Genomic DNA, 27,075 nt, shown 5'->3' on the forward strand with positions numbered 1-27,075 from the left:
AAAAAAAACACAAGAAAAAAGGCAATACAACTTTGTCCGTTTCCGAACTTTGCGGCAACGCAAGTATCGAAGCGAGCGACTTCGAGAGAAAGCGTTCGATTGTTCGAGAGGCGCGTTCTGCGAGCGACAGAATTAAGCGGCTAATTATACGGAAGGCGAATCGATGCTTTATGTAAGAAGGCAAGAGACGATCTGTTCTAAAGGTTTTACGGGCCGTTTGTTTAAACGGTTTTTTCCTATACTTTGCGTGTGCGCATAGCGTCCTTCGTCGCGAATTCGTGCCGATATTCTTAACCGTCAGCTGCTCGCGAAAACACAGAAAAAATGCCGTCGGCGGTCGTTGGCCCGAGATCTCGAGTCCGCGCGCGTGGTGTTTACAATTTATCAGCTGTTTGGTTCGTGTTGTCACCTTTAATTTCGAGTGTCAGGATTTATTGTCGCGTCTTTATTACTCATGACAAACGATGTCATTGGGAGCAACAATATTGTTGAACCAAACTCTGTCACGCGCTCGAACATTCCGCCCGCCTTGTTTGGAACAATTCAAACGAAACTCGAAAGGCAAAAAGAGATAATAATTACGATTGCAAGTAGAAATAACGAAGGATGACTGAGAATGAATTTACATGTGAAGCGAGATGTACTGTGAAACGAGGTGCAATTTGAGCAAGGCATTCGAGGTCGCGTCGCGCTACGTTGCGGCCTCAGGGTCGCTTTGCATCGGTAGGAGGATGAGACGGTTCACGGGTCGCGTCAACGTTGACGCCGCGGTTCGCAAGGTCACGACTCGAACGTGGCCGTCGTCTCCGGGATGCGTGTCGATTATGCGTGCCAGCGGCCACTTGTTCGGTGGCGAAGCCTCGTTGCGCAGGACGCACAGGCGGCCGATTCTGACGGCGGTGTCAGGCTTCCACCACTTCGGGCGGTGGTTTAGCGAGTGCAAATATTCTCGCGACCACCGATTCCAGAAATGCTGCTTCATCCGTTGCACTAGCTGCCATCGCGAAAGTCGATTTTCCGGAACTATCGTGAGCGACGGTTCGGGCACGGCGTTGAGGGCAGTGCCGATCAGAAAATGCCCCGGTGTCAGGGCGGTGACGTCGTCAGGGTCCTCGGACAGTGCCTCGAGCGGTCGCGAATTGAGGCACGCCTCCACTTGAGTGAGAAGCGTAGACATCTCTTCGAATGTCAGGGTCGCGTCGCCGATCACCCGACGGAGGTGACGCTTGAGCGCTTTGACTGCCGCTTCCCACAACCCTCCGAAGTGCGGGGCTGCCGGGGGGTTGAATCGCCATCGTATGCGGTCTCGGGACAGCTCATCGGCAATGCGTCGACCTTCCTTGCTGCTGGCGGCGAAGAGGGCTCGAAGTTGCCGGTCAGCTCCTACAAAATTTGTACCGCAATCACTATACAGTACCTCGCAAAGCCCTCTCCGGGCTATGAAACGGCGCAGCGCTGCAATGAAGGCGTCGGCCGTGTAATCGGACGCCACATCCAAGTGCACGGCCTTGGTGCTCATGCAGACAAATACTGCGATGAACGCCTTGGTACTTTTGTGCCCTCGACCCTTGGTTGTCCTCAGATGTATCGGGCCGGCATAATCGATCCCAGTGTGCTGGAATGGTCTCGACGGGGTCACACGAGATCTAGGGAGATCGCCCATCAACGGCTGAGTCGTTGCCGCCCGCCATCGCAGGCAGGTCACGCAGCGATGGATAACCTCCTTGACGCATGTTCTTCCGCGTGGAATCCAGAAGCGGTGACGAAGTAGGCCGAGTGTCGCCTGCACACCACCGTGCAGTGTTCGTCGATGGCCTGCTTCGACGAAGAGTCTCGTCAGCTGACTCTCGCTTGGCAGGATAATGGGGTGCTTCTCGTCGTACGGGAGAGAGGCGTTCCTTAACCGACCTCCAATTCGTAGGATGCCCTTGCCGTCGATGAAGGGGCTCAATTTGATGAGCGGGCTCCTTCTTGACAGTCCTTTTTCCCCTGCCAAGGCGACGAGTTCTGCTGGGTATCCCCGCGCCTGAGAGATGCGGATCCATGCGTCCTCGGCGTCTTGCAGCTCGTCCACGGACAGTATGGAGCCTCGCGTCTGCCGTGGTTTCAGCCATCGTCGACACCATGCCGAAATGCGCACCAGGCGGAGTAGCGAGGAGTATCTCGTCAGCATGGTTGGTTCGTCCGGGCATTGTCGAGATGCTGCGTGGCTGCTCGTGCGTTGCTCCAGCGGCTCCGGCGTGGTCTCCAAGGCCGGACCGGCGCGCCACGGACCTGGTGATGTCGTCAGCCAAGGCGGCCCCTGCCACCATAGCTCGTGTTCCACTAATTCACTGGGGGAGAGTCCTCGAGATGCGCAATCAGCTGGGTTGTCTCCTCCGGGTGTGTGGTGCCAGTGCGCCTCCGGTGCGACGCGCTGGATCTCGGCGACGCGGTTGGCCACGTACGTTTTCCAGCGGGCCGGATGTGCTTGTATCCAGGACAAGGTCACCGTGGAGTCGGACCATAGGTGCGTATCCGTGTCTGGCAGCTCTACGACGGTCCGGTGCGACGAGCGTCGCTAACAAGGCGGCTGCGCAGAGTTCGAGCCTGGGCAACGACACCTGCTTCACAGGTGCGACCTTGGTTTTGGCGGCCACCAGCGAGACCTTGACCGTTCCGTCAAGGCCGACGGCTCGGAGATACAGCACGGCGGCGAAGGCTCGCTCTGAAGCGTCTGCGAAGCCGTGGAATTCGATGGTGTCCCCTGGTCGATGACCGAGCCAACGCGGGACTCGTATGCGGGCGAGACTCGGGAGATCCGTCTTGAACGCTGCCCAGAACGCGGCGTCCTTTGATGCCAGCGGAGTGTCCCAGTCGAGGCCTTGCAGCCAGACCGACTGGATCAGAATTTTCGCTCTAACGACCACTGGTGCGAGCCATCCCAACGGGTCGAACAGCTGCGCGGTGATGGAAAGGACGGTCCTCTTCGTGGTTGGTTGATGCTTGATCTCGCGTATTGCAAAGGAGAAGCCGTCGATGCCCGGATGCCAGCGTAGGCCGAGCATGGAGTGGCTCTCATGCGGTTCCCATGCCCGGAGATCGGCGCGCAGTTGGTCTGGCGCGGGGATGTCCTTGAGAAGGTCCGGATCGGTTGCGGACCATTTCTTCAGCGGAAACCCGCCCGCCCTGCAAATTTGAAGCAATTGCCGCTTGATGTCGTGCGTTTCCGACAGTGAGGCGGCTCCGGTCAGGATGTCGTCGACGTAGACGTCGCGGAGCAGTACGGCCGATCCCAGGGGGTATCGAGCTTCTTCGTCCGTGGCAAGTTGACGCACCGAGCGGATGGCGAGGAACGGCGCGCAAGCTAACCCGTACGTCACTGTATTCAATCGATATTCCTCAATCGATTTTGTCGCGTCACGTCGCCACACGATTCGTTGTAAGTCGCGATCTGCCGGATGTACGAGAATCTGTCTGTACATCTTCTCAATGTCCGTTGCAATCGCGTACTTGTGTCGGCGCCAGCGGGTCAAGACGTCAGGCAGCGACGGCAGCAGATTTGGTCCCACGCGGAGCTTGTTGTTGAGCGCGACACCGGACGGCAAGGCTGACGAGCCGTTGAAAACCACGCGCAGTTTGACACTGCCGTCGGTGTTCTTCAATACCCCGTGGTGAGGCAAGTAACACACGCGCGCGTTGGTTGCTGCTTCGCGGGAGTCTATTAGCGACATGTGGTCGAGTCTTTCGTAATCGTGCATGAAGTCGCGATAAAGTTCGTGTAACCTTGAGTCCCGCGCGAACCGGCCCTCCATGCCCGAGAGTAAGCGCATCGCGGCGATTCGCGTTCCGGCGAAATCCGTAGTGTCGTCGGTAAGTGGGAGTCGCACCACATACCGTCCGTGTTCGTCGCGAGAATGCGTTCGCGCGAACCACTCTTCACACTCTCGCTCCTCCAGCGTCGGAGGCAACGAGACGCGAGACACTTCCTCCTGTTCCCACAGCCTCTTCACCATGCTCACCAAGGTCTCGTCGACGACGCACGAGTGGCTGTGAGCCTCAGCCCTGTCGGTTGACTCCTCGATCGTGCCCGAAAGGATCCACCCGAGGGACGTACGTTGTGCGACGGGTTCTCGCGGACCTCCCTTGACGACGCCGGAGTCAAGGATTGCGGCGTACACGTCCGCGCCGAGTAGGATGTCCACCGGATCGGAGGCCTGGAAGTCGGGGTCGGCTAGCTCGAGTCCGTGTAGGTGGTTCCAAGGCTCCCTCTTCACGGTCGTCACTCCGGTGTAAACCGTAAGACGTGGCAGGATCAGCGCCGATATGGTCATCGGTGATCCGGCGGCGCGCGGCAGGACCCGAAGAGACACTCGTCCGTGGGCGGTGCCGGCTTGCGTTCCGCCGACGCCGAAGACGGTGACCGTGGCTGAGCCGCGCGGCAAACGTAGTCGCTGTGTCAACGCTTCCGAGATCATCGATGCCTCCGATCCCTGATCGATCAAGGTCCTAGCTGCATGCAGTACTCCGAACCTGTCGGCGACTCGAACGCGCGCGGTGGCAAGAAGGACAGATCCCCGCCCTAGACACGGCTGCTGGGCCACGTGCGAGGTTGAGGTGGTCTCGCGACAGGCATCGTGCAGCGAGGTGTGATGTCTGCCTCGACACGCTGAACAATTCTTTTTTGATAGGCATTCACGCACCTGATGTTTGCCAAGACAGTTGAGGCACAGTTGATTTGCCTCGACGTGTTTCTTCCTCTCCTCCGCCGTCTTCTCCTGGTAACTATCGCAGAGCATCACGAAGTGGTCCTTCTTGCATAGTGAGCAGCGCCCTCGCTTCACTTCTTGCTTCTGAGCGTGATGGGATCGTGCGGGTCGCGTGGCGTGGTCCCCGGATTTGTTCGACGCCGCCTCCAACTTCTGGGGCTGGAGTGCTTCAAGAGTCTGCAGTCGTCTCTCCAGAAACGCCTTGATTTCGGCGTACGATGCCGGTTCCGAGGTTCCTCCGACGGTGTCCTCCCAGTCTCGGCGCGACCGCGCGTCGAGGAGTTCCACTATCAAATGGACGAATAGGTCCTCGCAGCTCGAGACCGGCCGTTCGATGCTCTCGAGAGCGCCGACGGTGGATATCACGCATTGTAGAATGCGCTTCAAATCACTCAACGACTCACTCTTCATCTTGGGGAGCGCTGTGAAGGTCGAGAAATACGAGCGGACGAGGAGTCTCTTATTCTCGTAGTGATCGACGAGCAGATTCCATGCCCGTCGGTAGTTCTCCGAAACTGCTGGCAGGTTTCGAACGAGTAACTCCGCTTCACCCTTCAAGGACGCCTTCAGGTAGTGAAGCTTTTCCACGTCAGATATGATGGCGTCCGCCCCGACGACCGATTGGAAAAGGTCGCGGAACGGCGGCCAGTCGGCGTACTTGCCGGAAAAGTGCGGCAGCTGTATGCGCGGGAGAGTGGTGCGTTGTCGAGTGGACGATGGTTCGATGCTCGTGGCACCTCCGCTTGTACCTTGCCTCGGTAGGGTGTTCCTCAAACTCATCAATTTCGTCTTCTGGGTGAGAAAGGTCTCTTCGGCGAGTCCGCTGAAGTCTCCTGTGACGTAGGCGTGGGTTCTCAACTCCTTCCAGAAGTTGGCGCGCAACTTGTCATGCTGATTCTCGAATTTCTCCCAGATCCTTTCTAACCGGTGGAGGCGCGTGTCAATGGCCTCGACCGTGATGTTCGCCTTCCCCAGCTTATTGAGGTTCTCCATAGTGTTCGCCATCCGAAGTTGAAGGTCGTCTTGAGCGAGGATGAGACACTCCATGTCCATGCTCATGATGCGCGTTGAGAACCCCGGTTCACTCTCTCACTGCACTTATGTTGTACCGGAACAAGATATCCGGCTCGAAGGACCAGAATGTTTCGTTAGGCGCGAATATAACGCGAGTGTGAACGTGAGGTGGGTCAACGCACACAAAAAAAGAAGCAATCTTTTTTCAACACACACTCAATGACAAATTTATTATAATAATAAAAAAAACACAAGAAAAAAGGCAATACAACTTTGTCCGTTTCCGAACTTTGCGGCAACGCAAGTATCGAAGCGAGCGACTTCGAGAGAAAGCGTTCGATTGTTCGAGAGGCGCGTTCTGCGAGCGACAGAATTAAGCGGCTAATTATACGGAAGGCGAATCGATGCTTTATGTAAGAAGGCAAGAGACGATCTGTTCTAAAGGTTTTACGGGCCGTTTGTTTAAACGGTTTTTTCCTATACTTTGCGTGTGCGCATAGCGTCCTTCGTCGCGAATTCGTGCCGATATTCTTAACCGTCAGCTGCTCGCGAAAACACAGAAAAAATGCCGTCGGCGGTCGTTGGCCCGAGATCTCGAGTCCGCGCGCGTGGTGTTTACAATTTATCAGCTGTTTGGTTCGTGTTGTCACCTTTAATTTCGAGTGTCAGGATTTATTGTCGCGTCTTTATTACTCATGACAAACGATGTCATTGGGAGCAACAATATTGTTGAACCAAACTCTGTCACGCGCTCGAACAAGATTTATACATTTTTTCAAATTTTCTTTAATCTAATAATGTTAGAATACACACTTTTCATAGCTTTACAAAATTTAATTTATTACTCATTATTATTTTCTGCTTCAATATGTAACAAATATGTCATAAATATATAAGTAAGATATTTTCTAACCGACCTTCTAGAACCCTTATTAGTAGAGAGGATCAGACGACCCTCTCCTCTCCCTCCAACGTTCCTTACACTTTCACAACCAGCGGTTGCATCCTGCGGTTCACAGCAGGTAGAAAATCCGAATTTTGTAAAGCTATGAAAAGTGTGTATATTCTAACATTATTAGATTAAAGAAAATTTGAAAAAATGTATAAATCTTTAAAAAGAAAAAATATTTCTAAAAATATTTCTCTATAAAAATATTTTATTTATATTACGATCATTTTATTAATTTTAAATATATAAAGAGATATATGCATAACTAACGATAAAAATATGCCAAATATTTATTTATCATAATAAATAATGTTATTAAAAAAAAAAAAAAAAAAAAAAATTATGACAGACCAAAGTTCTGAACCTGGGATCCCGGGATTACTATTCTTGTGCTCTGCCGCTGCACTAGCGGCACCGATCGAAAGTGTGTCTTTCTTTAGGCCTCGTAACGAACCTGACAATTTCTCTAAACTTCGGGAAAAAAAAAATTTTTTTTACAAGGCGCATTGGACGAAAAGCTCGAACACGGAGCAACTTTTTTTCGATGTAGATTCACCATACCAAAGGAGATCAAAATCGGTGAAGAGTCAACCGCGACCTCCCCTTGTGAGATTTTTTTTGTAGAAAACATTCATTTGCTTGGGTTTCGAGATAAAAATTCTTACAGTGACTTTTATTCAGTTTCGTGAAATGTTAATTACAATATAATGATTTATTTATTTGTATGTTAGAAAATGTTCTCTATAGTGCAATTTGAAGAAGGACTTGATGTCGTACCGACCATATGGCTTAATAAGGACAAGATGATTTCGAAATGGCCTCCATTCTCTTTGAGAGAATCGTATAAAATTGTTAAAGCAAAACAAAAATTATCAATCCCGACAGAACAATGATATGAATATGGCGTTCTTGAGATCATCAAAACAGCGGGTGAGCCAGAAAATTTATTATTATTTATTAATATCAATTGTTGCTATATTAAAGTGTTTATTCAAGAAATGTTAAGAATTCTATACAGACTTATAATTTTTCTACACCAAGTATCTATTAGTGACTCTAGTTCGGATTTTGATTCATTTTTTTATAAGAAAATCGTTGCTTAAAAAACAGAAATATTTCGAAACTTGTTATTACTGTTAATCGTAAAAATACATAATGTATAAAATAATTGTTTTCATAACAATTATTTTAGAATTTGATTTATAACATAATTGAATTTTTGCTTTTAATTAGATATTTGTTTCTTTTTAAAAATTTGATGTTAAATTTTACATTTGTTTAAAATTTTTTAAGCATACATATATCAGTTAATTCATTTTATTCGCAATATTTTTAGTATTCACTGAATGAATTTGGCATTCACACAAATATATTTTTCGAAATTTTGAAGACACTTTAAACTTTTTAAAGCTTCGAATCTTCGAAGTTATCAAAAATATTAGCCTTAGGCTATATTGCAATTAATATTTCTAATATTTTAACAATTTTAACATTCTATTCTTATATTATTTCTGTTTTTTTTTCTTAATATAGACATAATAAAATAATTTTAATGTCATTTGGAAGCATGTTAAAAATGTATCTTTATAAAATATGTTACAGAAAATATGTTCAACAAATATTTTGGAATTAAATATATAATGAATTTATATATATATGAGTCATTCCACGTCAACCGGGCCACCTCTCTGCCCATAACAGATTGCAAGTAAAAAATTTTTTTAGGGGTGCAAAATTTACTTAAAAATATACTCTTTCGAATGTCGTGTGATAAAAATTGTGATACATAATGGCGAAACCAATATGGCGAATTTAAGGTGTCCGTACGGACGCACATTTATAACAGTGAGATATATTGCACAGAAATATACTTAATGTCTTTATAAAAATATAATTTAATGTCTTCTAAATAATTTCTAATAAAAATTGGACGGATTAAAGGTTGGTTATTGACTTAGTGTTTCGTTTAGCGCGAACTGAAAATGAACGTGAAGGCAGGGTGGAAGCACAGCACAAAGAGATTCGAATCTTATTTTTAATAATAGCAAAACAAACAATTTATTCTTCTCAATACGAAAACGATACAAGGTTCCGTGCCGACGGGATGCCGACGCGGGTCGAAGCGAGCGACTTCAAATAGAGGCGATCGACAGTTCGAGAACAATAGCGCGTTCTGCAAGCGACAGAGTACTAATAACTAATTACGCGTGAATAACTTCGACCTTTTTCGTTAGCGAGCCAGAAACGATCTGCTCTCCAAATTCGACCGAGCTCTGCTTCTAATTGTTTTTTGACCTTTTTTCGCGTTTACGTGGCGGCTGTGTTTTCTCGACTTTTCGTTTATACCTTTAACCGTCAGCTGATCGCGAAAACACACAAAAAACGCGGTCGGCGGTCGTTGCCTCGGGATCTTGACTCCGTGCGTGTTGTGTTTACAAGGGTCTGTCGCTCTCGAATCAAACTGTCACCTCTATCTTCTATAATCTCGGATGAATAATAAGACGCTTTATGGTTTCATTATTATACAGAAAATGTAGTCCTGTTTTAATATTAATGTTTCGACTTTGCAAATGCACAGAGACTCGTGCTCTGAACATTCCGCCCGCTTCGTTCGGAGCGGTTTGCCGAACGACTTTTACTGCGATTTTTTTTTTTTTTTTAAATGCTACTAATGACGAAAGGGGACCGATCACAAGGAAAGAAAGAATCAATTGATCTCACGCAGATGCAACATTGATTACGTTACGCGTCGGTAACCGTTGGCTTGTCGATCTCGAGATCGCTTTCCACCGGCAGGAGGATGAGGCGGTTCACGGGTCGTTTTAACATCGAGGACGCGGTTCGCACGGTCACAACGCGCACATGACCATCTGCACCGGGGTGTGAGTCCACGACGCGCGCCAACGGCCATTTCGTTGGATGAGTCGTCTCATTTCGAAGGATGCACAGTCGGCCGACCTTGACAGCGGTGTCGGATTTCCACCACTTCGGGCGATGGTTCAGCGAATGTAGATATTCTCGCGACCACCGGTCCCAGAAGTGCTGGTGCATCCGTTGCACCATCTGCCATCGCGTAAGGCGGTTTTCCGGAGTCGCAAGCAGCGACGGCTCTGGTACGTTGTTTAGTGCGGTTCCAACCAGAAAATGCCCCGGTGTCAAGGCAGCGATGTCATCCGGATCCTCGGACAACGCCTCGAGCGGTCGTGAGTTGAGGCAGGCCTCCACCTGCGCGAGGAGCGTGGACATCTCCTCGAAGGTTAGGGTCGCGTCGCCGATTACCCGACGGAGATGTTGTTTGAGCGCTTTGACCGCCGCCTCCCATAATCCTCCGAAGTGGGGGGCTGCCGGAGGGTTGAATCGCCATTGAATCCGGTCTCGTGCCAGCTCATCGGCGATATGGCGTCCCTCCTTGCTGCTGGCGGTGAAGAGATGTCGCAGTTGTCGATCAGCGCCTATAAAATTTGTGCCGCAGTCGCTGTGTATGGTCTCGCACAGCCCCCTGCGAGAGGTGAATCGACGCAGGGCTGCGAGAAAGGCCTCTGCAGTGTAGTCTGACGCCACGTCTAAGTGCACAGCCTTGGTGCTCATGCAGACGAAAACGGCGATGAACGCCTTGGTGCTCTTGTGGCCTCGCCCTTTGGTGGTTCTCAGGAAGACAGGGCCAGCGTAGTCGACGCCCGTGTGTTGAAAGGGTCTCGATGGCGTCACCCGTGGCCGTGGGAGGTCGCCCATCACAGGTTGCGTTGCCGCCGCCCGCCATCGAAGGCACGTGACGCAGCGGTGGATGACCTCCTTGACGCGCGTCCTTCCGCGTGGAACCCAGAAGCGTTGGCGTATTAATCCCAGGGTTAACTGCGTGCCTCCATGTAGGGTCCGTCGATGACTTGCCTCAATGATGAGCCTAGTCAGATAGGACTCGCTCGGCAGAATGGCGGGATGCTTCTCGTCAAATGAGAGCGGAGCGTTCCTCAATCGTCCTCCTATCCTGAGAGTGCCCTTGTGGTCTATGAAGGGGCTCAGCTTGATGAGTGAGCTTTTCCTTGGCAGCTCTCTGTTTCTCGCCAGCGCGGCGATCTCGTGTGGATATCCGTACGCCTGAGAGACACGAATCCACGCCTCTTCGACAGCTTGCAGCTCCTCTACGGACAGCGTGGAGCCTAGGGCGTGTCGTGGTCGCCGCCATCGTCGGCACCAAGCCGAAATGCGTACGAGGCGGTGTAGCGACGAGTACCGTGTCATCAAGGTCGATTCGTCCGAACGTGGGTGTGATGCTGCGTGGCTGCTTGCGCGTTGTTCCGGCAATTCTGCGTCGACCTCCAAGGCAGGACCGGCTGGCCACGGACCCGAGGTCGTCCTCAGCCAGGGCGGCCCCGTCCACCACAGCTTGTGTTCCTCTAGCTCCTTGGGGGAGAGGCCTCGCGACGCGCAATCGGCTGGGTTTTCTTCTCCGGGCGTGTGATGCCAGTGTGCCTCGGGCGCGCAGCGTTGAATTTCGGCAACGCGATTGGCCACGTAAGTCTTCCATCGTGACGGATGACCTTGTATCCACGATAGGGTCACCGTGGAATCTGACCACATGTGAGTGCTCGCGATCGGCAGCTCGAGGATGGAGTGGAGGTGCGCTGCGAGTGTTGACAACAGAGCGGCGGCGCAGAGCTCCAGCCTTGGAATAGACACTTGCTTCACCGGTGCGACCCTGGACTTTGCTGCTACTAAAGCGATCTTGGCCTCTCCGGTCGGGCTCACGGCTCGCAAATATAGCACTGCAGCATACGCTCGTTCTGAGGCGTCGGCGAAACCGTGGAGTTCGATGATGTCCTCAGCATGGTGGTTGATCCAGCGTGGCACTCGAATGCGGTCGAGACTTTGGAGGTCCCCCTTGAACGATGCCCAAATTTCGGCTTCCTTGGTTGCCAGTGGAGTGTCCCAATCGAGACCCTGCAACCATACCGACTGAATCAAAATTTTTGCTCGCACCACCACTGGCGCCAGCCAGCCTAAGGGGTCGAAGAGCTGCGCGGTGACGGACAGTACGGCCCTCTTCGTCGTTGGTTGTGGCCGAATTTTCCGTATCGCGTACGCGAATTGATCCACGCTCGGGTGCCATCGTAGACCGAGCATGGCGTGGCTTTCGTGTGGTTCCCATGCTCGGAGGTCGGCGCGCATTTTGTCTGATGCGGGGATGTCCTTGAGGAGTTCCGAGTCAGTCGCGGACCATTTTTTCAACGGAAATCCGCCCGCCCTGCAAATCTCGATTAGCTGTTGCTGAATTTCGCTTGCTTCCTCCAGGTTTGCAGCTCCCGTCAAAATGTCGTCAACGTAGACGTCGTAGTGCAGCACGGCTGATCCCAGCGGAAACCGCGTCTCTTCGTCCGTCGCGAGTTGGCGTAGTGTGCGAATTGCGAGGAATGGTGCGCACGCCAAACCGTACGTGACCGTGTTGAGTTGGTAGTCTCGAATAGGTTCCGTGTTGTTGTGGCGCCATAGAATTCTCTGGAGGTTGCGGTCTGAAGGATGTACGAGGACCTGCCGGTACATCTTCTCGATGTCGGTGGCCATGGCGTGCTTGTGTCGGCGCCAGCGCGTCAAAATGTCCGGTAAAGCTGGTAATAGATTTGGGCCCACGTGCAGCCTTTCGTTGAGGGTGGTGCCGGACGGCAAGGGTGACGAGCCGTTGAATACCACGCGCAGCTTGTCCTTCCCGTCTACGCTCTTTAAGACCCCGTGGTGAGGCAGGTAGCATGTGCGATCGTCGGCTGTCGCATCGCGAGAGTTCGTTGGCGACATGTGGCCGAGGCTCTCGTATTCGCGCATGAATTCGCGATAGAGGTCGCGTAGTCGAGCGTCGCGCGCAAATCGGCCCTCCATGCACGCGAGCAATCGTGTCGAGGCGGTGCGAAATCCGGTTAGGTCCGTCGTTTCGTCGGCTAGTGGCAATCGAACCACGTATCTCCCGTCTTCGTCGCGCGAATGTGTCTTCACGAATGATTCCTCGCATTCTTGCTCTTCTCTCGTCCACACTGCCGGACTGCGTGGGGCCTCCTCTTGCTCCCAGAATTTCTTGACTAAATTCACCAGGGTGTCGTCAACGACACACGAATGACTGTGAGCGGCATCGACCTCGGGCGATGTCGTCATCGAGCCCGACAGGATCCATCCGAGCGACGTGCATTGCGCGATTGGCTCTCGCAGTCCCCCTTTGACCACGCCGCAACCAAGAATGGCAGCATGAACGTCCGCGCCGAGGAGAATATCGATTGAGTCGGTGGCCTGGAACTCGGGATCGGCCAGCTCCAATCCGCGTAAATGAGTCCAAGACTCCTTCTTCGCGGTCGTCGCCCCGGCATACACTGTGAGGCGAGGAAGTATTAGCGCCGATAGGGTCATCGGCGACCCTGTGGTGCGTGGGAAGACCCGGAGAGACACTCGTCCGTTCGCGGTGCCGGTCTGCGTCCCGCCGACGCCGAAGACGGTGATCGCGGTTGATCGTCGCGGAAGGCGTAATCGTTGCGCCAGTGCCTCAGAGATCATTGACGCCTCTGATCCCTGATCGATTAAAGCCCGTGCCGCGTGTAACCCGCCGAATTTGTCGGCGACCCGAACGCGCGCGGTAGCTAGGAGAACCGCTCCCCGTCCTAGACACGGTCGTTGCGCCACGTGTGACGTCGAGGTGACTTGGCGACAGGCATCGTGTAGCGAGGTATGATGTCTACCCCGGCATGCCGAACAATTCTTCTTTGATTGGCACTCGCTCACCTGATGCTTGCCGAGGCAATTGAGGCACAGTTGGTTCGCCTCGACGTGCTTCTTTCTCTCCTCCGCTGACTTTTCTTGATAGCTGTCGCACAGCATCACGAAGTGATCCTTCTTGCAGAGCGAACAGCGACCGCGCTTCGGTTCCTGTTTCTGCGCGTGGTGAGATCTCGCAAATCGAGCGCTGGGTTCTCCGGACTTGCTAGAGGCACCCTCGGCCCTCTGCGGATGGAGCACTTCCAAGGTCTGCAGTCGCTTCTCCAGGAACTCCTTGATATGAACGTAGGACGGCGGCTCTGAGGTTCCTCCGATGGCGTCTTCCCAATCTCTACGCGATCGCGCGTCGAGGAGCTCCACTATCAGGTGGACGAACAAGTCTTCGCAGCTTGAGATCGGCCGTTCGATGCTCTCGAGCGAGCCGACCGTGGCGGCCACACACTGAAGAATTCTCTTCATCTCACTTGCAGACTCGCTCTTCATTTTAATGAGCGCCGTAAACGTTGTGAAATACGAGCGCACTAGGAGTCGCTTATTTTCATAGTGCCCGCTGAGAATGTTCCATGCCCGCTGATAATTCGCTGAGATGGACGGAAGGTTGCGGACGAGCGCCTCCGCTTCTCCCTTCAAGCTTGCCTTCAGATAGTGGAGTTTCTCCACTGCTGAAATGGTGTTGTCTGTCCCGATGACTGATAGGAAGAGGTCGCGGAACGGCGGCCAGTCGGCGTATTTCCCGGAGAAATGCGGCAATTGTATTCGCGGAAGCGTCGTGCGTTGTCGAGCAGACGATGGCTCGCTGCTCGCCGCATTTCCGCTTGCCGCTTGTGCCGGCAATGCTTTCCGCAGACTCATGAGTTTCGTTTTCGTGGCTAGATATGTGTCTTCGGCCAGTCCAGCGAAATCTCCTGTGATGTAGTCGTGGGTCTTCAATTCCTTCCAGTAGTTGGCTCGTAAATCGTCGTGTTGACTATCAAATTTTTCCCATATCTTCTCCAATCGAGCGAGGCGCACGTCGATGGCCTCGGCCGTGATGTTCGCCTTCCCCAGTTTGTTGAGGTTTTCTATTATGCTTGCCATTTTTATCTGCAGCTCGTCTTGTGCGAGGATGAGATAGTCCATATCCATGCTCATGGTTGCGTTGATAACCACTGTTCACTTTTTCACTGCACTTGTGCGGTACCGGATCAAGCTAAAGAATCCGGCTCGAAGGACCAGAATGTTTCGTTTAGCGCGAACTGAAAATGAACGTGAAGGCAGGGTGGAAGCACAGCACAAAGAGATTCGAATCTTATTTTTAATAATAGCAAAACAAACAATTTATTCTTCTCAATACGAAAACGATACAAGGTTCCGTGCCGACGGGATGCCGACGCGGGTCGAAGCGAGCGACTTCAAATAGAGGCGATCGACAGTTCGAGAACAATAGCGCGTTCTGCAAGCGACAGAGTACTAATAACTAATTACGCGTGAATAACTTCGACCTTTTTCGTTAGCGAGCCAGAAACGATCTGCTCTCCAAATTCGACCGAGCTCTGCTTCTAATTGTTTTTTGACCTTTTTTCGCGTTTACGTGGCGGCTGTGTTTTCTCGACTTTTCGTTTATACCTTTAACCGTCAGCTGATCGCGAAAACACACAAAAAACGCGGTCGGCGGTCGTTGCCTCGGGATCTTGACTCCGTGCGTGTTGTGTTTACAAGGGTCTGTCGCTCTCGAATCAAACTGTCACCTCTATCTTCTATAATCTCGGATGAATAATAAGACGCTTTATGGTTTCATTATTATACAGAAAATGTAGTCCTGTTTTAATATTAATGTTTCGACTTTGCAAATGCACAGAGACTCGTGCTCTGAACACTTAGCATGTGTGATAAGCGTTAATAATACTTTTATTTAACTTTTTTTCTATAAAATTTCAATATTTTTGATTTCTTTATGCTAATCATGTAAAAAAAGAACACCATCTGCTGCAGAAGAATATTTTTTTATTAGAAATTTTCCTTCTGATAAAGGAATGAAAGCATGACTTTGCTGAATTTTTGGTACTGGCTTAGCCGCAGAGAACCTGCTATGAAGGGATTTCTTTACTTTTGCATGTTCTTTTGCTGTATAAAAAAATCTTAATATTTGAAAACTGATCTTTTGTTCATTGATACAAAGCATCAGGTATAAGTATAGGCTTTGTTGATAAAGCTTGTAGACTAGCACGTACAGCTTTTCTCTTAAAGGCTGCCCCAATGCCATCACATGCTCCCTTTCCATGCGCAGTTGCATGGCAGTACCATTGGCACTTTGAAGTTCTTTTCATGAAAAATCAGACTTTGGAATATTTCTTTACCTTTACGATAATAGTATATTACTGGATGTACTGTACATTGATTATTATTGTAATTGAATGCTTGAGCAGCGTTTTGGACAACAAAGGCATAATTTTCAGCGAAATCCATATGAACAATAACTTCTCCCTCACAAATTTTTTCTTTAATTTCCTGCGTATACTTAGACTGCTGTTTTGAAATAAATTCATGAGGTTTTAGTTGTTGTAGACGGACGCATAGCTCATCAATGAAGTCATCAACAGAAAGCTTCTCTGTTCGTAAGGTGGCTCTATCAGTCGTCTGCCAAACACTAAAAACTACATCATGAATAGCAGCTTCATCCAAAAGAGCGTGTAAAATGTCTGAAAACGTTTCTTCAGTAGGACAATTTGCACATTCATTTAAATAACAAGCTGGTGATGGATTTTTGCAGATGAGAGCTTCAAGATAATCTTTGTAGTTATTAAAGGGGCATTCTAAATTTTTCGACAATTTCGATATATTTATTGCATCTAGCATTAATGTATTATTTTGATATAGTGAAAACACATACACAATGTACACACATGTACCACTTGCACCAGCAAGTATACATTCTTTGGGACACAAAGCAGCAAACTTACTGAAACCAACTGAAAAATCATCATTTTCTTCTGAATAATTTACATACAGATCTTTTAAATTAAATAGCACTAGTCTCTTTTGTATTTTAACTTTCTCACCATCAATAGTTACAGTAACAGTATCATTTCGACCTGCCATAATCCGGCTATTATCGTCAGATTTATAAAAGTCTTTAATCCTTTGGACTGTATGAAGAGGTAAATTTTTTCCAGCCTTAGATGTAGGTGAGGCTGAAACACCCCGTTCTTCACGCACTTTTCTTGCCTTTTGAGCCATGCGTCTTGAAGTTTTAAACTCTGTAGCCACCTTCCGAATGCTCCATGACAAAGGAGCTATTGTCAGAATTCTTATAAGGTCTGGATCATTCAGAGATAAGCTATAAAATTTCTCTTTGATTCCAGATAAAAATTCTTCTAATTCTTCCTCTCGAGATTTCGTCAAAATGTTTGTAGATTCTGCTAATGTATTAAAAACATGATTATTTTGCATATTTTCACTTGAAGCTGTTTTATAACGAGCATAAGCTTGCTTTCGACATTGCGAACATATTCTTGCATATGCCGGTAATTGATATTTATTTTTTAAAGCTTCAGGAATATAGGTCTTAAATCTCTTCCGACGTGTCCTTTTTCGCCAACTTTTTTAAAAGGATTAATGCATTTTTTCGTACTTAACAATTCTTTTATGTTCGTCATTTTGACATTAAAGCTTCTCAATTTGTAAGAGATGCAAAAGAATAAGAGTTTATTGAAAGTGACTGATAAGGACTGACTAAAGAAGTAATTCTAAAAAGAACTGAATGAAAATAGCACTTATAAGGACCGATTGAAAAAGTAGCTCTAAAAAAACTGTTTCAAAAAGTAGCTCTGATAAGAATGATTATACGAAGTACATAAAGTCCGTTTTAAAGTTAGCGCTGGTTGTTGTTGGGAAGCGGGTTGCTAGGATCCCGCTTTCTAACAACAACCAGCGCTAACTTCAAAACGGACCTTACTTTAAAAATTGCGCCTCGTATTTAAATTAGCGAACACACGCGTAACTATTCGTATAATGTAAACACCATCGAAAAACATTGTACAGTATCGTATATAAACATTCACAGAATTTAAACAAAGTCTTTAAATTTCGTAAAAAAAACGCTGCGAACTGTCCGAACGACTCAATTCTTCTGCAACAGAAGGTGTTCTTTTCTTTCATGATTAGCATGAAGAAATAAAAAATATTGAAATTTTATAGAAAAAAAGTTAAATAAAAGTATTATTAACGCTTATCACACATGCTAAGTCAATAACCAACCTTTAATCCGTCCAATTTTTATTAGAAATTACTTAGAAGACATTAAATTATATTTTTATAAAGACATTAAGTATATTTCTGTGCAATATATCTCACTGTTATAAATGTGCGTCCGTACGGACACCTTAAATTTGCCATATTGGTTTCGCCATTATGTATCACAATTTTTATCACACAGCATTCGAAAGAGTATATTTTTAAGTAAATTTTGCACCCCTGAAAAAATGTTTTACTTGCAATTTGTTCTGGGCAGAGAGGTGGCCCGGTTGACGGAGAATGACTCATATACTATATATGTATATATATATATATATATATATATCAGTTAATTCTTTTTATTTACAAATTTTTAGTACTCTCTGAATGAATTCACACTCAAACAATTTGTCACACTTGTCATTCATACAAATATATTTTTTGAAATTTTAAAAACATCTTGAACTTTTTAAATATTTAAAGCTTCGAATCTTCGAAAATAAAATAATATTCAAAAATAATAGCTTTAGGCTATATTGCAATTCATATATTCTAATATTTCTAATATTTTAACAAATTCAACATTTTATTTTTATATTATTTTTATATACATTTAATATAGACTTAATAATTCTAATATTTGAAGCATGTTAAAAATGTCTTGTGTCTTTGTAAAATACATTAGAGCAGAGCATCTAACTATTTTGGAATTAAATGTGTAATGAATTTATTGAATCTTCTAAGTTTGTTTTTTTTATTTATTTTTATTAGAAAAATTTATAACTTTAATAAGTTCGTTTAGAGTTATAATTAATTATTTCCAAATCTATATTTAATAAATCCTTTTTGAAGTTAATCTTCATATTTTGTTTAAAAATTTAATATATCTCACTGTTATAAATGTGCTTTATTTTGCATTTTAATTTATGTTTAATATTTTAGATTGCTTACTATTTAAGTAAATCTGTCTGGACCCACGGCAATTATTTGTCAAGTATTTAGAATGAGTTTCTCGCGAGTGCTTTACACTGTCACAGTTAGTACCGTTATTACCGCGAGATGGCTCCGCAGCGAATAGTCTTTCCGTAGTAAGAAAACAGGTGAAGAGAGTATATAAGGCGATCAAACTGTTAGATTGATGCCTTGATGTTCAAGGTTTATTATAAAAGAACGTTGGTTTCATTTTTATTTTCATGCATCTGGTTTTAATATTTCTGTTCTCGTCAAAGTGGAAATTAGTATTTAAATATTTTTGATTACATGTTTTAACTGAATATTAAAACATTTTTTTTAAGAAATTGCTTTATACACAATCATATTTATAGCAAATTATGTGGTGTTTATTATAAACTTTACAGATAGAGAACTTAAGTTATAAAAGTAACGTGTTTAAAAAGAGGAAAGAAAAATAATAAACGACATAAAATTGTTCCCATTTAATGTATATAAAATTATCTTTTTTTGATGAATCTCTTCTGATGATCTAATTTTATTACAATTTATCATACATATTATCTAGAATTTATTGCACTGAAATATATAAATGTCTCTGTTTAATAAATTTTAAAGTCAAACATTTTTTCAAAAGAATTGTTTTAAAATAAAAATTTTAATGTTTTAATAATTGGTACATAAGTGAACGTACAAGTTGAAGGTACCGTTTTAAATTCTTAATTGTGAGAATTTAAAAATGTTGATAGTTTGTGTGCCAACAAATAACGTTCGACTCATCTACATTATCCAAATTTTTTTTAATATACAGGATTGACAAGTTGAGATATACTGATATACATTGCAATATTTTATCAATTGTTGAATCAGGTATCCTAAAAGAATATGAATTTTGTATAAAAATCAACAAACTATCATTAAATTCATCTTCAGAAGTATCAGAAAGATTTATATGATCTGCACAATAATTTATATTAAAATCCTTATTAGTGTTTATATTCGACTCAATATTATTATTGGTATTTAAATCTTTATCAATGTTATAAATACAATTATTAGGAAAAATCTCTGTCGAATTATTTGAATTTTCTATAGCACTGACTTTTTCAATATTTAACTTACATTTAGCTAAATGTTTTCTAAATTCTGAATAAGTTTTGAACACGGAAAAATAGTTTGAAAAACAACATTGTAAGTTTAATTGTGAACCTTCATAAAACGAATGAATCATTATTGTCGACATAATTAATTGAACTTCCGATATAAAAAGTACAATTTGTACACATTTTAAGGCATGTTTTAAAAATATCTTAATCACCAAAATAGTTTAATCACTAAAATATCTCCTTACCACTAAAAAAATTATTAAAAACAGTAATCAATATTATATGAATGTAACAAATTATAATACTGAATAATAATGTAATCTCACAAAATAGCAAGATTATTATACATTATTTTAAAAAATTTAGTTTTTTAGTTGGTTTCGCAGAATATATACTTCTCTTATGCGTGGAGTTACAAAAACATTGTTCATTTTATAAAAATATTTTTCCAAAAATCTGTAGAAACTTACCAGATTACAATCATAATGTGTATTAAAAACGAAATGACTCTTAAATAAAATATCAGAAGCCTTTAAAAAACACTGTGCACACACACACACACACACACACACACACACACACACACACACACACAAAGAAGAATAAGCTTATCGTCTATACTTAAAAAGTATTGAGCCACAGCTGCTTTATTGGAGCCTATAGCTATTAATCATGGTTGAGTTTTTTCTTCTGGTTCTGATTGTAAGTGTATACCGTTCTAAAACAAAAAAGATAAGAAAATATAGCATTATATAAATATATACAATTCTGATAAAGCTGTAATTGTTAATTAATTTATAGGATATATACTTTTTTAAATAAAATAATTTTTTCCAGAACCGTATCGGATTTTTCTCTTGCCGCTTTATATTTTCCCCTAGCTGTTGGAGAAAGAAGTTGACATAATGCTAAAATAACTCTTCTAGGTCTATCCCAAGCTGAAAATTTCAAATATTGATAATATTATATTTTATATTTGGTTAGAAATATATTTAATGTATTCATTACCTTTTTCCAATCTATCCAATGAAGGATGTATTTCGTTGTCAGTTTTCAAAAAAACTTCCAAAATAATTTCGTAAAAGTTGATAAATTCTTTGAAGTAGTCTTCATATTTGGGAAATAAAAGCTTATATTCTTCTTCAATCTACAAATACCAATACATAATTTTATACATTTATATATATTTTATACATTATATAATTTATTTTATATATTTTATATTTAACATATTTTATTTTATATAATTTATTTATATATTTATTATTAAATAATCATCATTAATATTATTATTATTATTTATATATTTTATATATTTGTGTTATAAAATGTTGATTAAAAAAATTACTTTTAACTTATCAATTCAGAGATATTTAAGAATTTTGGAAATGTACTGGACAAATTTAAATCTTCAAACAAAATTTTTTTCTATATTGAAATGTGTCTTTATGTTTGGAAATAATTTGTGATTTTTCATTTTGCGTAGCACTTTTGAAAAAAAGAATTGCATCCTTAATTTCAGCTTTTGTTAATTTCTCATTTTCATCTTCTGTTTGATTTGTTACTATTATTTTCGGAATTTTCATTATACGTTTTTCGTTTTGTGCCTCTTCTTACATTGAAGAACCTATTTGCTAAATAGCCTGTTTTAGTTATTGGATCATAAAAAGATTCCTGAAAAACAATAAAATATAAATGTAAAAAATTGTTATAAAAATTAATGGAATATTTAAATTTCAAAATATACTGTTTAAATATTATTATGTATTTACATAGCCTAATTCAATTTCTGGATCTTTTAATTTAGGGAAAATTTCCGCTATAATTTTAACGAAATAACGCTTATCTACTGAAGTTAATGAACACTTTAATTCTTTTTTTACAATAAGCATTTGAGTTACAACTATGTTAATTATTCGCCTTCTACTTTTTTCACTTAAAAATCCTTTGGTATTGTACTCTTCAAAGATATCTATTCCACAGGGACTTTCCAAAATAACTTTTAATGCTCTGAAAATTTATATAAAAGATATAAATCACAAGGCTCCTATGATTAAAATCAATTAATTTAATAAAAAAGGGCAATGAGCCGTAGCAAGAAGTTAGCGCTCAATATTAATTTATTTAATTAAGATCTATTGGTAAATCTATTGGAACGTTCGTAAAAGGCGAGACGACATCCAAAGAAGCCAATTTGACATTTGGTCCAAGGTGGATGCCGCTCAAATTCTTCACAATTGAAAAGGGTTATGACAATTTTTTGGACGCCGCAATTATTGTTAGTCAAAATTTCCTGGTGTTCGATTGGTTCCATAAGCCTACCTTTTCAAGTAGGTTCCTCAATTTCTATTCCCACCACCCTCTCTCACACAAACGAGGTGTTATTCTCAATTAAACTGATAGAACTTTACAGATTTTAGATCCAAGATATATTCCAAGAAAAAAATTCGAACTTCATTATCGAAATCCTTTTAGAAAATGGATATCCGCTACCTTTTACTTTCTTCACGATTAATAGCAGAATTAAAAAATTAATTTTTGCTTGTAACAATATTGACAATCCTAATAATTCCAAGAATAACAAGTTTTTTACGATTCCTTCCTTGTGAAGAACATTTCTGAGAGATTTTACAAAATTGGTAAAAAATATGACTTTAACATTGCATATTCCTGTCATAATACACTAAAGAAATTTGTTAGAACGGGCAAAGGTTTTTAGATAGCAGATCTCGCAACAATGTAGTGTATAAAATTAATTGCATTGACTGCGGTGTTTCTTATGTCGGACAAACAAAACGACAATTACAAACGAGAATAAAAGAACATCGATCGGATATTAACAGGGCTACATCCCCATCTGTTATTTCCAGCCACCGTTTAAAGTACAATCACGAATTCGACTGGGATAATGTAAAAATTTTAGATGAAGAACCGTCATATTACAAGACAATTATCTCGGAAATAGTACATATAAAGCGTCAGATTTCGGGCTTAAATAAGCAAAGTGACACAGACTCATTATCTGAAGAATATACTCCTTTCCTAAACTTCCCCCCTACTTTTTCCTTCCCTCTCCTTTCTTGTTCTTCTTCTCCACTCCTGACATCCTTTTATTTCCAAATATATATCTTTGACGGTTTTCAAATTATGTGTCTTTTGTTCGTGGCAATAACGACAACCCAACAAACGTCTCACATGTTCTACAAATAGTAATTTTTGAAGGATTCTCAGGAAATAATTCTGTATGGATTTCAATTTTTTTCTTATTTGGATAACTATTTCACTTTTCTCACCTAATTAATTTTATTACAGTCTATTACTCAAACGATTAAGGGGATGTTTCGACAATTTGTTAACGATTACTTTTATATCGCGACTTTTAATACGACCGCTGGTTTAGAATATTTATGTATTTTATTTGAATGATAGTTGGTTTACAATATTTTTGTGTTTTAGTTATTTAATTTAATTATACGTTGCGAATTATGTTTTGCGTTTATAACTACCAACAAGATTGTATTTACGTACATTATTAATTTTTGGTACACTGAAGATGATCTATTGTAGATCGAAACGTTTGTTATATATTGATTTTAATTAAATATACATATATATAAATTAATATTGAGCGCTAACTTGCTACGGCTCATTGCCCTTTTTTATTAGCTTGATTTTATATAAAAGATACAGTATTTCATTTTACTCTAATTATATAAAATATTTTAATACTTTTTTCGTAACAATTTCTTTTTTTTTTTTTGTAATTGTGGATAAAAAAATATTAATTTATGAACATTCTATTGAGAAGTTCCTGGTTCATCTTCTTCAGAAGTATCTGTAAGAGTTATATTAGAAGAACTAAATGTTGAAGTTATTGGATGATCTAAATCTAAAAAAAAATTGATTATATATGTGAATAATGAGTTTTTATACATATAATTTATATTTTAAGACAAAAATATTTTTAAAAAATTACTTTGTATAACTGGCCTATCTATTTCAATATTAATAATAGCACTTCTTCCGGCAAATTGTATATGTTCGATTAAAAATTCTTCTGTTAATACAGCTTTCTTTTCATCGTAAAATTTAAATATTTTATCATTTAGATTAGGAAATATTTCTTTTGCTAAACAATTTAAGTGCACAGTTAAAAATTTAACATACAGTTTAATACATAACAGTTTAATAATATAATATTATAATAGTATAAAAATATTATGAATAAATATAACAGTTAAAAATTATGACTTTTTAAAATTGATAAGTAAAAGAAAAAATATTGTGTCATTTAAATTGTATGTTAATACAAGTTGATACAATACTTTTGTCTCAAACATTTTATAAATGTATGGAAAAAGCACTTTTACCCAATGTCTTTCGTTTTTATATTAAAAAATGAAGCTTATTCCATTAATTTGAGGGAGGAGGTTATGATAATTATTATATTCATTTTGATTATGAGGCAAAGCATAATTAAATTTCGTCGCGTGCCTAATAACCGTGAAACATTGGGCTGTCTCTTCTTGCCGCGTGCATAGTGACCACATAACACTGGGCTGTCTTTTCTCGCCGCGCGCTTGTAGACACGCGAATTGGTCGATCTTTTTAAATTAATTTCTCATTAATTATTGCGAATTTCGCAAAATAGTAAAGGACTTTTCTATTTGGTTTAACTCACTCTACCTGTCCACGATAAGTGAAACGCGAACCACTGGACACCCTGTATACATATACATATACTGTATATATACATATAAGTAAAATAAATAAATTATCTTTAAATACATCTTTTTATTATAATATCACAGTAATATTATATTACAAATATTACATAACATGGATATCTCTTCGACAGTATTAAAAAGAACACTATATTTTATATCTTTATATAATATTTAAGAAATCTTAATATTTTTATCATATTATATATTTATAATACATTTAAACAAAAACTTTTTTCAAAAATATGAAAATTATACATTTTAAAAAATTATAAATTAATATGTAACTAATAAACAGAATATTATATTAAATGTAACTCTGGTGACTCTTAAATTAAAATTAAAAAAAATAAAATTATAAACTTAATTTATGTGTCATACAAATAAGTATTTTTTTCGTATATTAAATTAAACGCTACATAAAAACAAAAACATAAAATATATAAAACAGTTTTTTGAAAATAATAAAAATATATATTATTTCTCGCATTATCGATTCTCGCATTATCGTTTCTCGCATTATCGTTTCTGGCATTTTACATTTTCACGATTTAATAGACAAATAAATGATATTATATGCAACAAACTTACTTTTCATGCACATAATCATTTTTAAATCTTTTAATTTAAAATTATTTTTTGCTCCAGTCTAAGAGCATTTGGAAGCGAGATTATTTGTAAATAATTTTTGCAATGCTCTCTTCATTACATCTTTTATTGTAGTACCACCAGTCATAATTAACATATTAACCTACCTACCATAAAATTATAATAATAAATCATTTTCTTAATGTTAATGTTAAACTTTATAAAAAAGATTTAAAAAATATATATACCAATTGTGATTGTGCTTCCTCAGATGCTAATATAGTTTCGAAATTATTAATGTCTTCAAAACAATCCACTGGTAATTGAAGAAGCATATTAATATTACGATGAATATTTTTATTATTGTCATTATTTTCTAAAACATGCAAACGTTCGTCTATTCGTCTACACATTAGTTTTATTTCAAGAACATATCATAATATAGAATCAAGAATTTCAGGAGCTGTAATAGTAAAATAATTAAAATATGATTTTTGTATATTTAGTTTTTTTCTACTTACAAATATCATCGTTTGCAAAAATATTATAGTTTATTCTATTTATCTATATTCTTCATTAATATTACACAATTTTATTAAAAAGTTACAAGTTACAATAGTACATACCATTTATTTACTATGTATAACTTTGCTTGTATGGATAAAATTATTTTTATAATTAATACATGTACATATACAATTTTTTTTAACAATAACTTGTTAAAATCATTGGATTAAGTATAAATATATAGATGTTATAACTTACTACGACTACTTGCAGATGTAATACCATCATCTTTTGTAGGAACATTGTCTTTTGCTTCTATGACAATAGGAATTTCATTTATATTTAGGATAGAATTATTATCACCAATATTTTGATTGATATCATCATCTAGAAATACATACTTTATGAAAATTTTATCTTTATTTTATAATATATTGTCCTATAAATGGAAAATGTAAAAAATAAAATGTAGAATATCGCGGTTATACCTTGTTCATGTAAGCTGTTATTTAATTCAGGAATGGAATCATTGTCGCTGATTTCGTTTTTACTGGAATTATTAGAATTATCTAAAAATATTTATTAATATCTAATATTATCTAAAAAATATTTCTTTAATATTATCTAATATAAAAAAATAATGTAATATCTAAACAAAGAATAATTTTGTATATACATTTATCAAGGACAAAGTATGTAGTTTAACAATAAATTTTATGAAATACAATTTTTATACCATTTTCCTTTGAAATGTAACATGAAAGCTTTTTTTTCTAAATTCACGACCTAATTAAGATTCCGAATTGGTATTACTTTTTTCTTCCATCAATCTTTTCTCCTTCTGTAGAGTATGTTCGTATGAATCTAAAAAAATTAATTTTTTTCAAGATAATATTAATATTTTATATACAGTCCACTAAACTATATGTATATATATATATATATATATATACAAGGTGATTCAAAACAACCGTTTGTCCTTAAAATGTCGTATTCCTAACTGAATTCTAAGACGATTTTTTCTTTGCCAAAATTTGATCCGAAGCTTAGTTTTCAAATTATGAAAAGAAATAGTTAGCGAATTACGGCACGAGTACGGGCGGTAGGCAGGAGCGGCGCAACTCATTATCCGACGCGGGCGACTGTGTGAGGCGCTCGCTGCGATCAGCTGTTCGCTACACGCAATGTGTTTGTGTGTGTGTGTCTGTGTTTTGCGTGCGTACACTCTCTCTCTCTCTCTCTCTCTCTCTCTCTCTCTCTCTCTCTCTCCCCCCCCCACACACTTACTCACTTTTATTCTTACCTTGTACAGGTGTTTGATGACTTTTACTTCTGATGAATAATTGTTGCACGACTGTTAACAATGAGACGTTCCCATCTGACACACTGAATAATAAACAAATTTTTCTTCTTTCAGAAATTGTATCGACATTTATAACGAATACACTCACGCACTTGATCGAAAATAAAGAATTTATTTATCGATTGTAACAGTTAATTACAATCTCGGTTACTACTGATTGATT

The 27,075-nt window shown here is 41.0% G+C and overlaps 2 protein-coding genes and 1 pseudogene across 2 annotated transcripts; all 3 read right to left on the minus strand.

Moving 5' to 3' along the window:
• Window positions 1–691: 691 nt before the first annotated feature.
• On the minus strand, window positions 692–5,801 carry LOC145947249 (uncharacterized). Its single transcript, XM_083057052.1, has 2 exons — window positions 2,448–5,801; window positions 692–2,302 (listed from the first exon to the last, which is right to left on the minus strand). Exons 1-2 carry the CDS (start codon window positions 5,799–5,801, stop codon window positions 692–694), a joined length of 4,965 nt encoding a protein of 1,654 aa, XP_082913178.1.
• A 3,652-nt stretch (window positions 5,802–9,453) lies between these two features.
• On the minus strand, window positions 9,454–14,592 carry LOC145947250 (uncharacterized). The gene has a single exon (XM_083057053.1). It carries the CDS (start codon window positions 14,590–14,592, stop codon window positions 9,454–9,456), a length of 5,139 nt encoding a protein of 1,712 aa, XP_082913179.1.
• Window positions 14,593–20,092: 5,500 nt separating this feature from the next.
• Window positions 20,093–21,622, minus strand: LOC145947252 (uncharacterized; annotated as a pseudogene).
• Window positions 21,623–27,075: the final 5,453 nt, after the last annotated feature.

Source organism: Prenolepis imparis, unplaced genomic scaffold (genome assembly GCF_030444845.1).
Source record: "Prenolepis imparis isolate NDT839.2.m4 unplaced genomic scaffold, iyPreImpa1.0 SCAF_56, whole genome shotgun sequence".
Taxonomy (NCBI): Eukaryota; Metazoa; Arthropoda; class Insecta; order Hymenoptera; family Formicidae; genus Prenolepis; species Prenolepis imparis.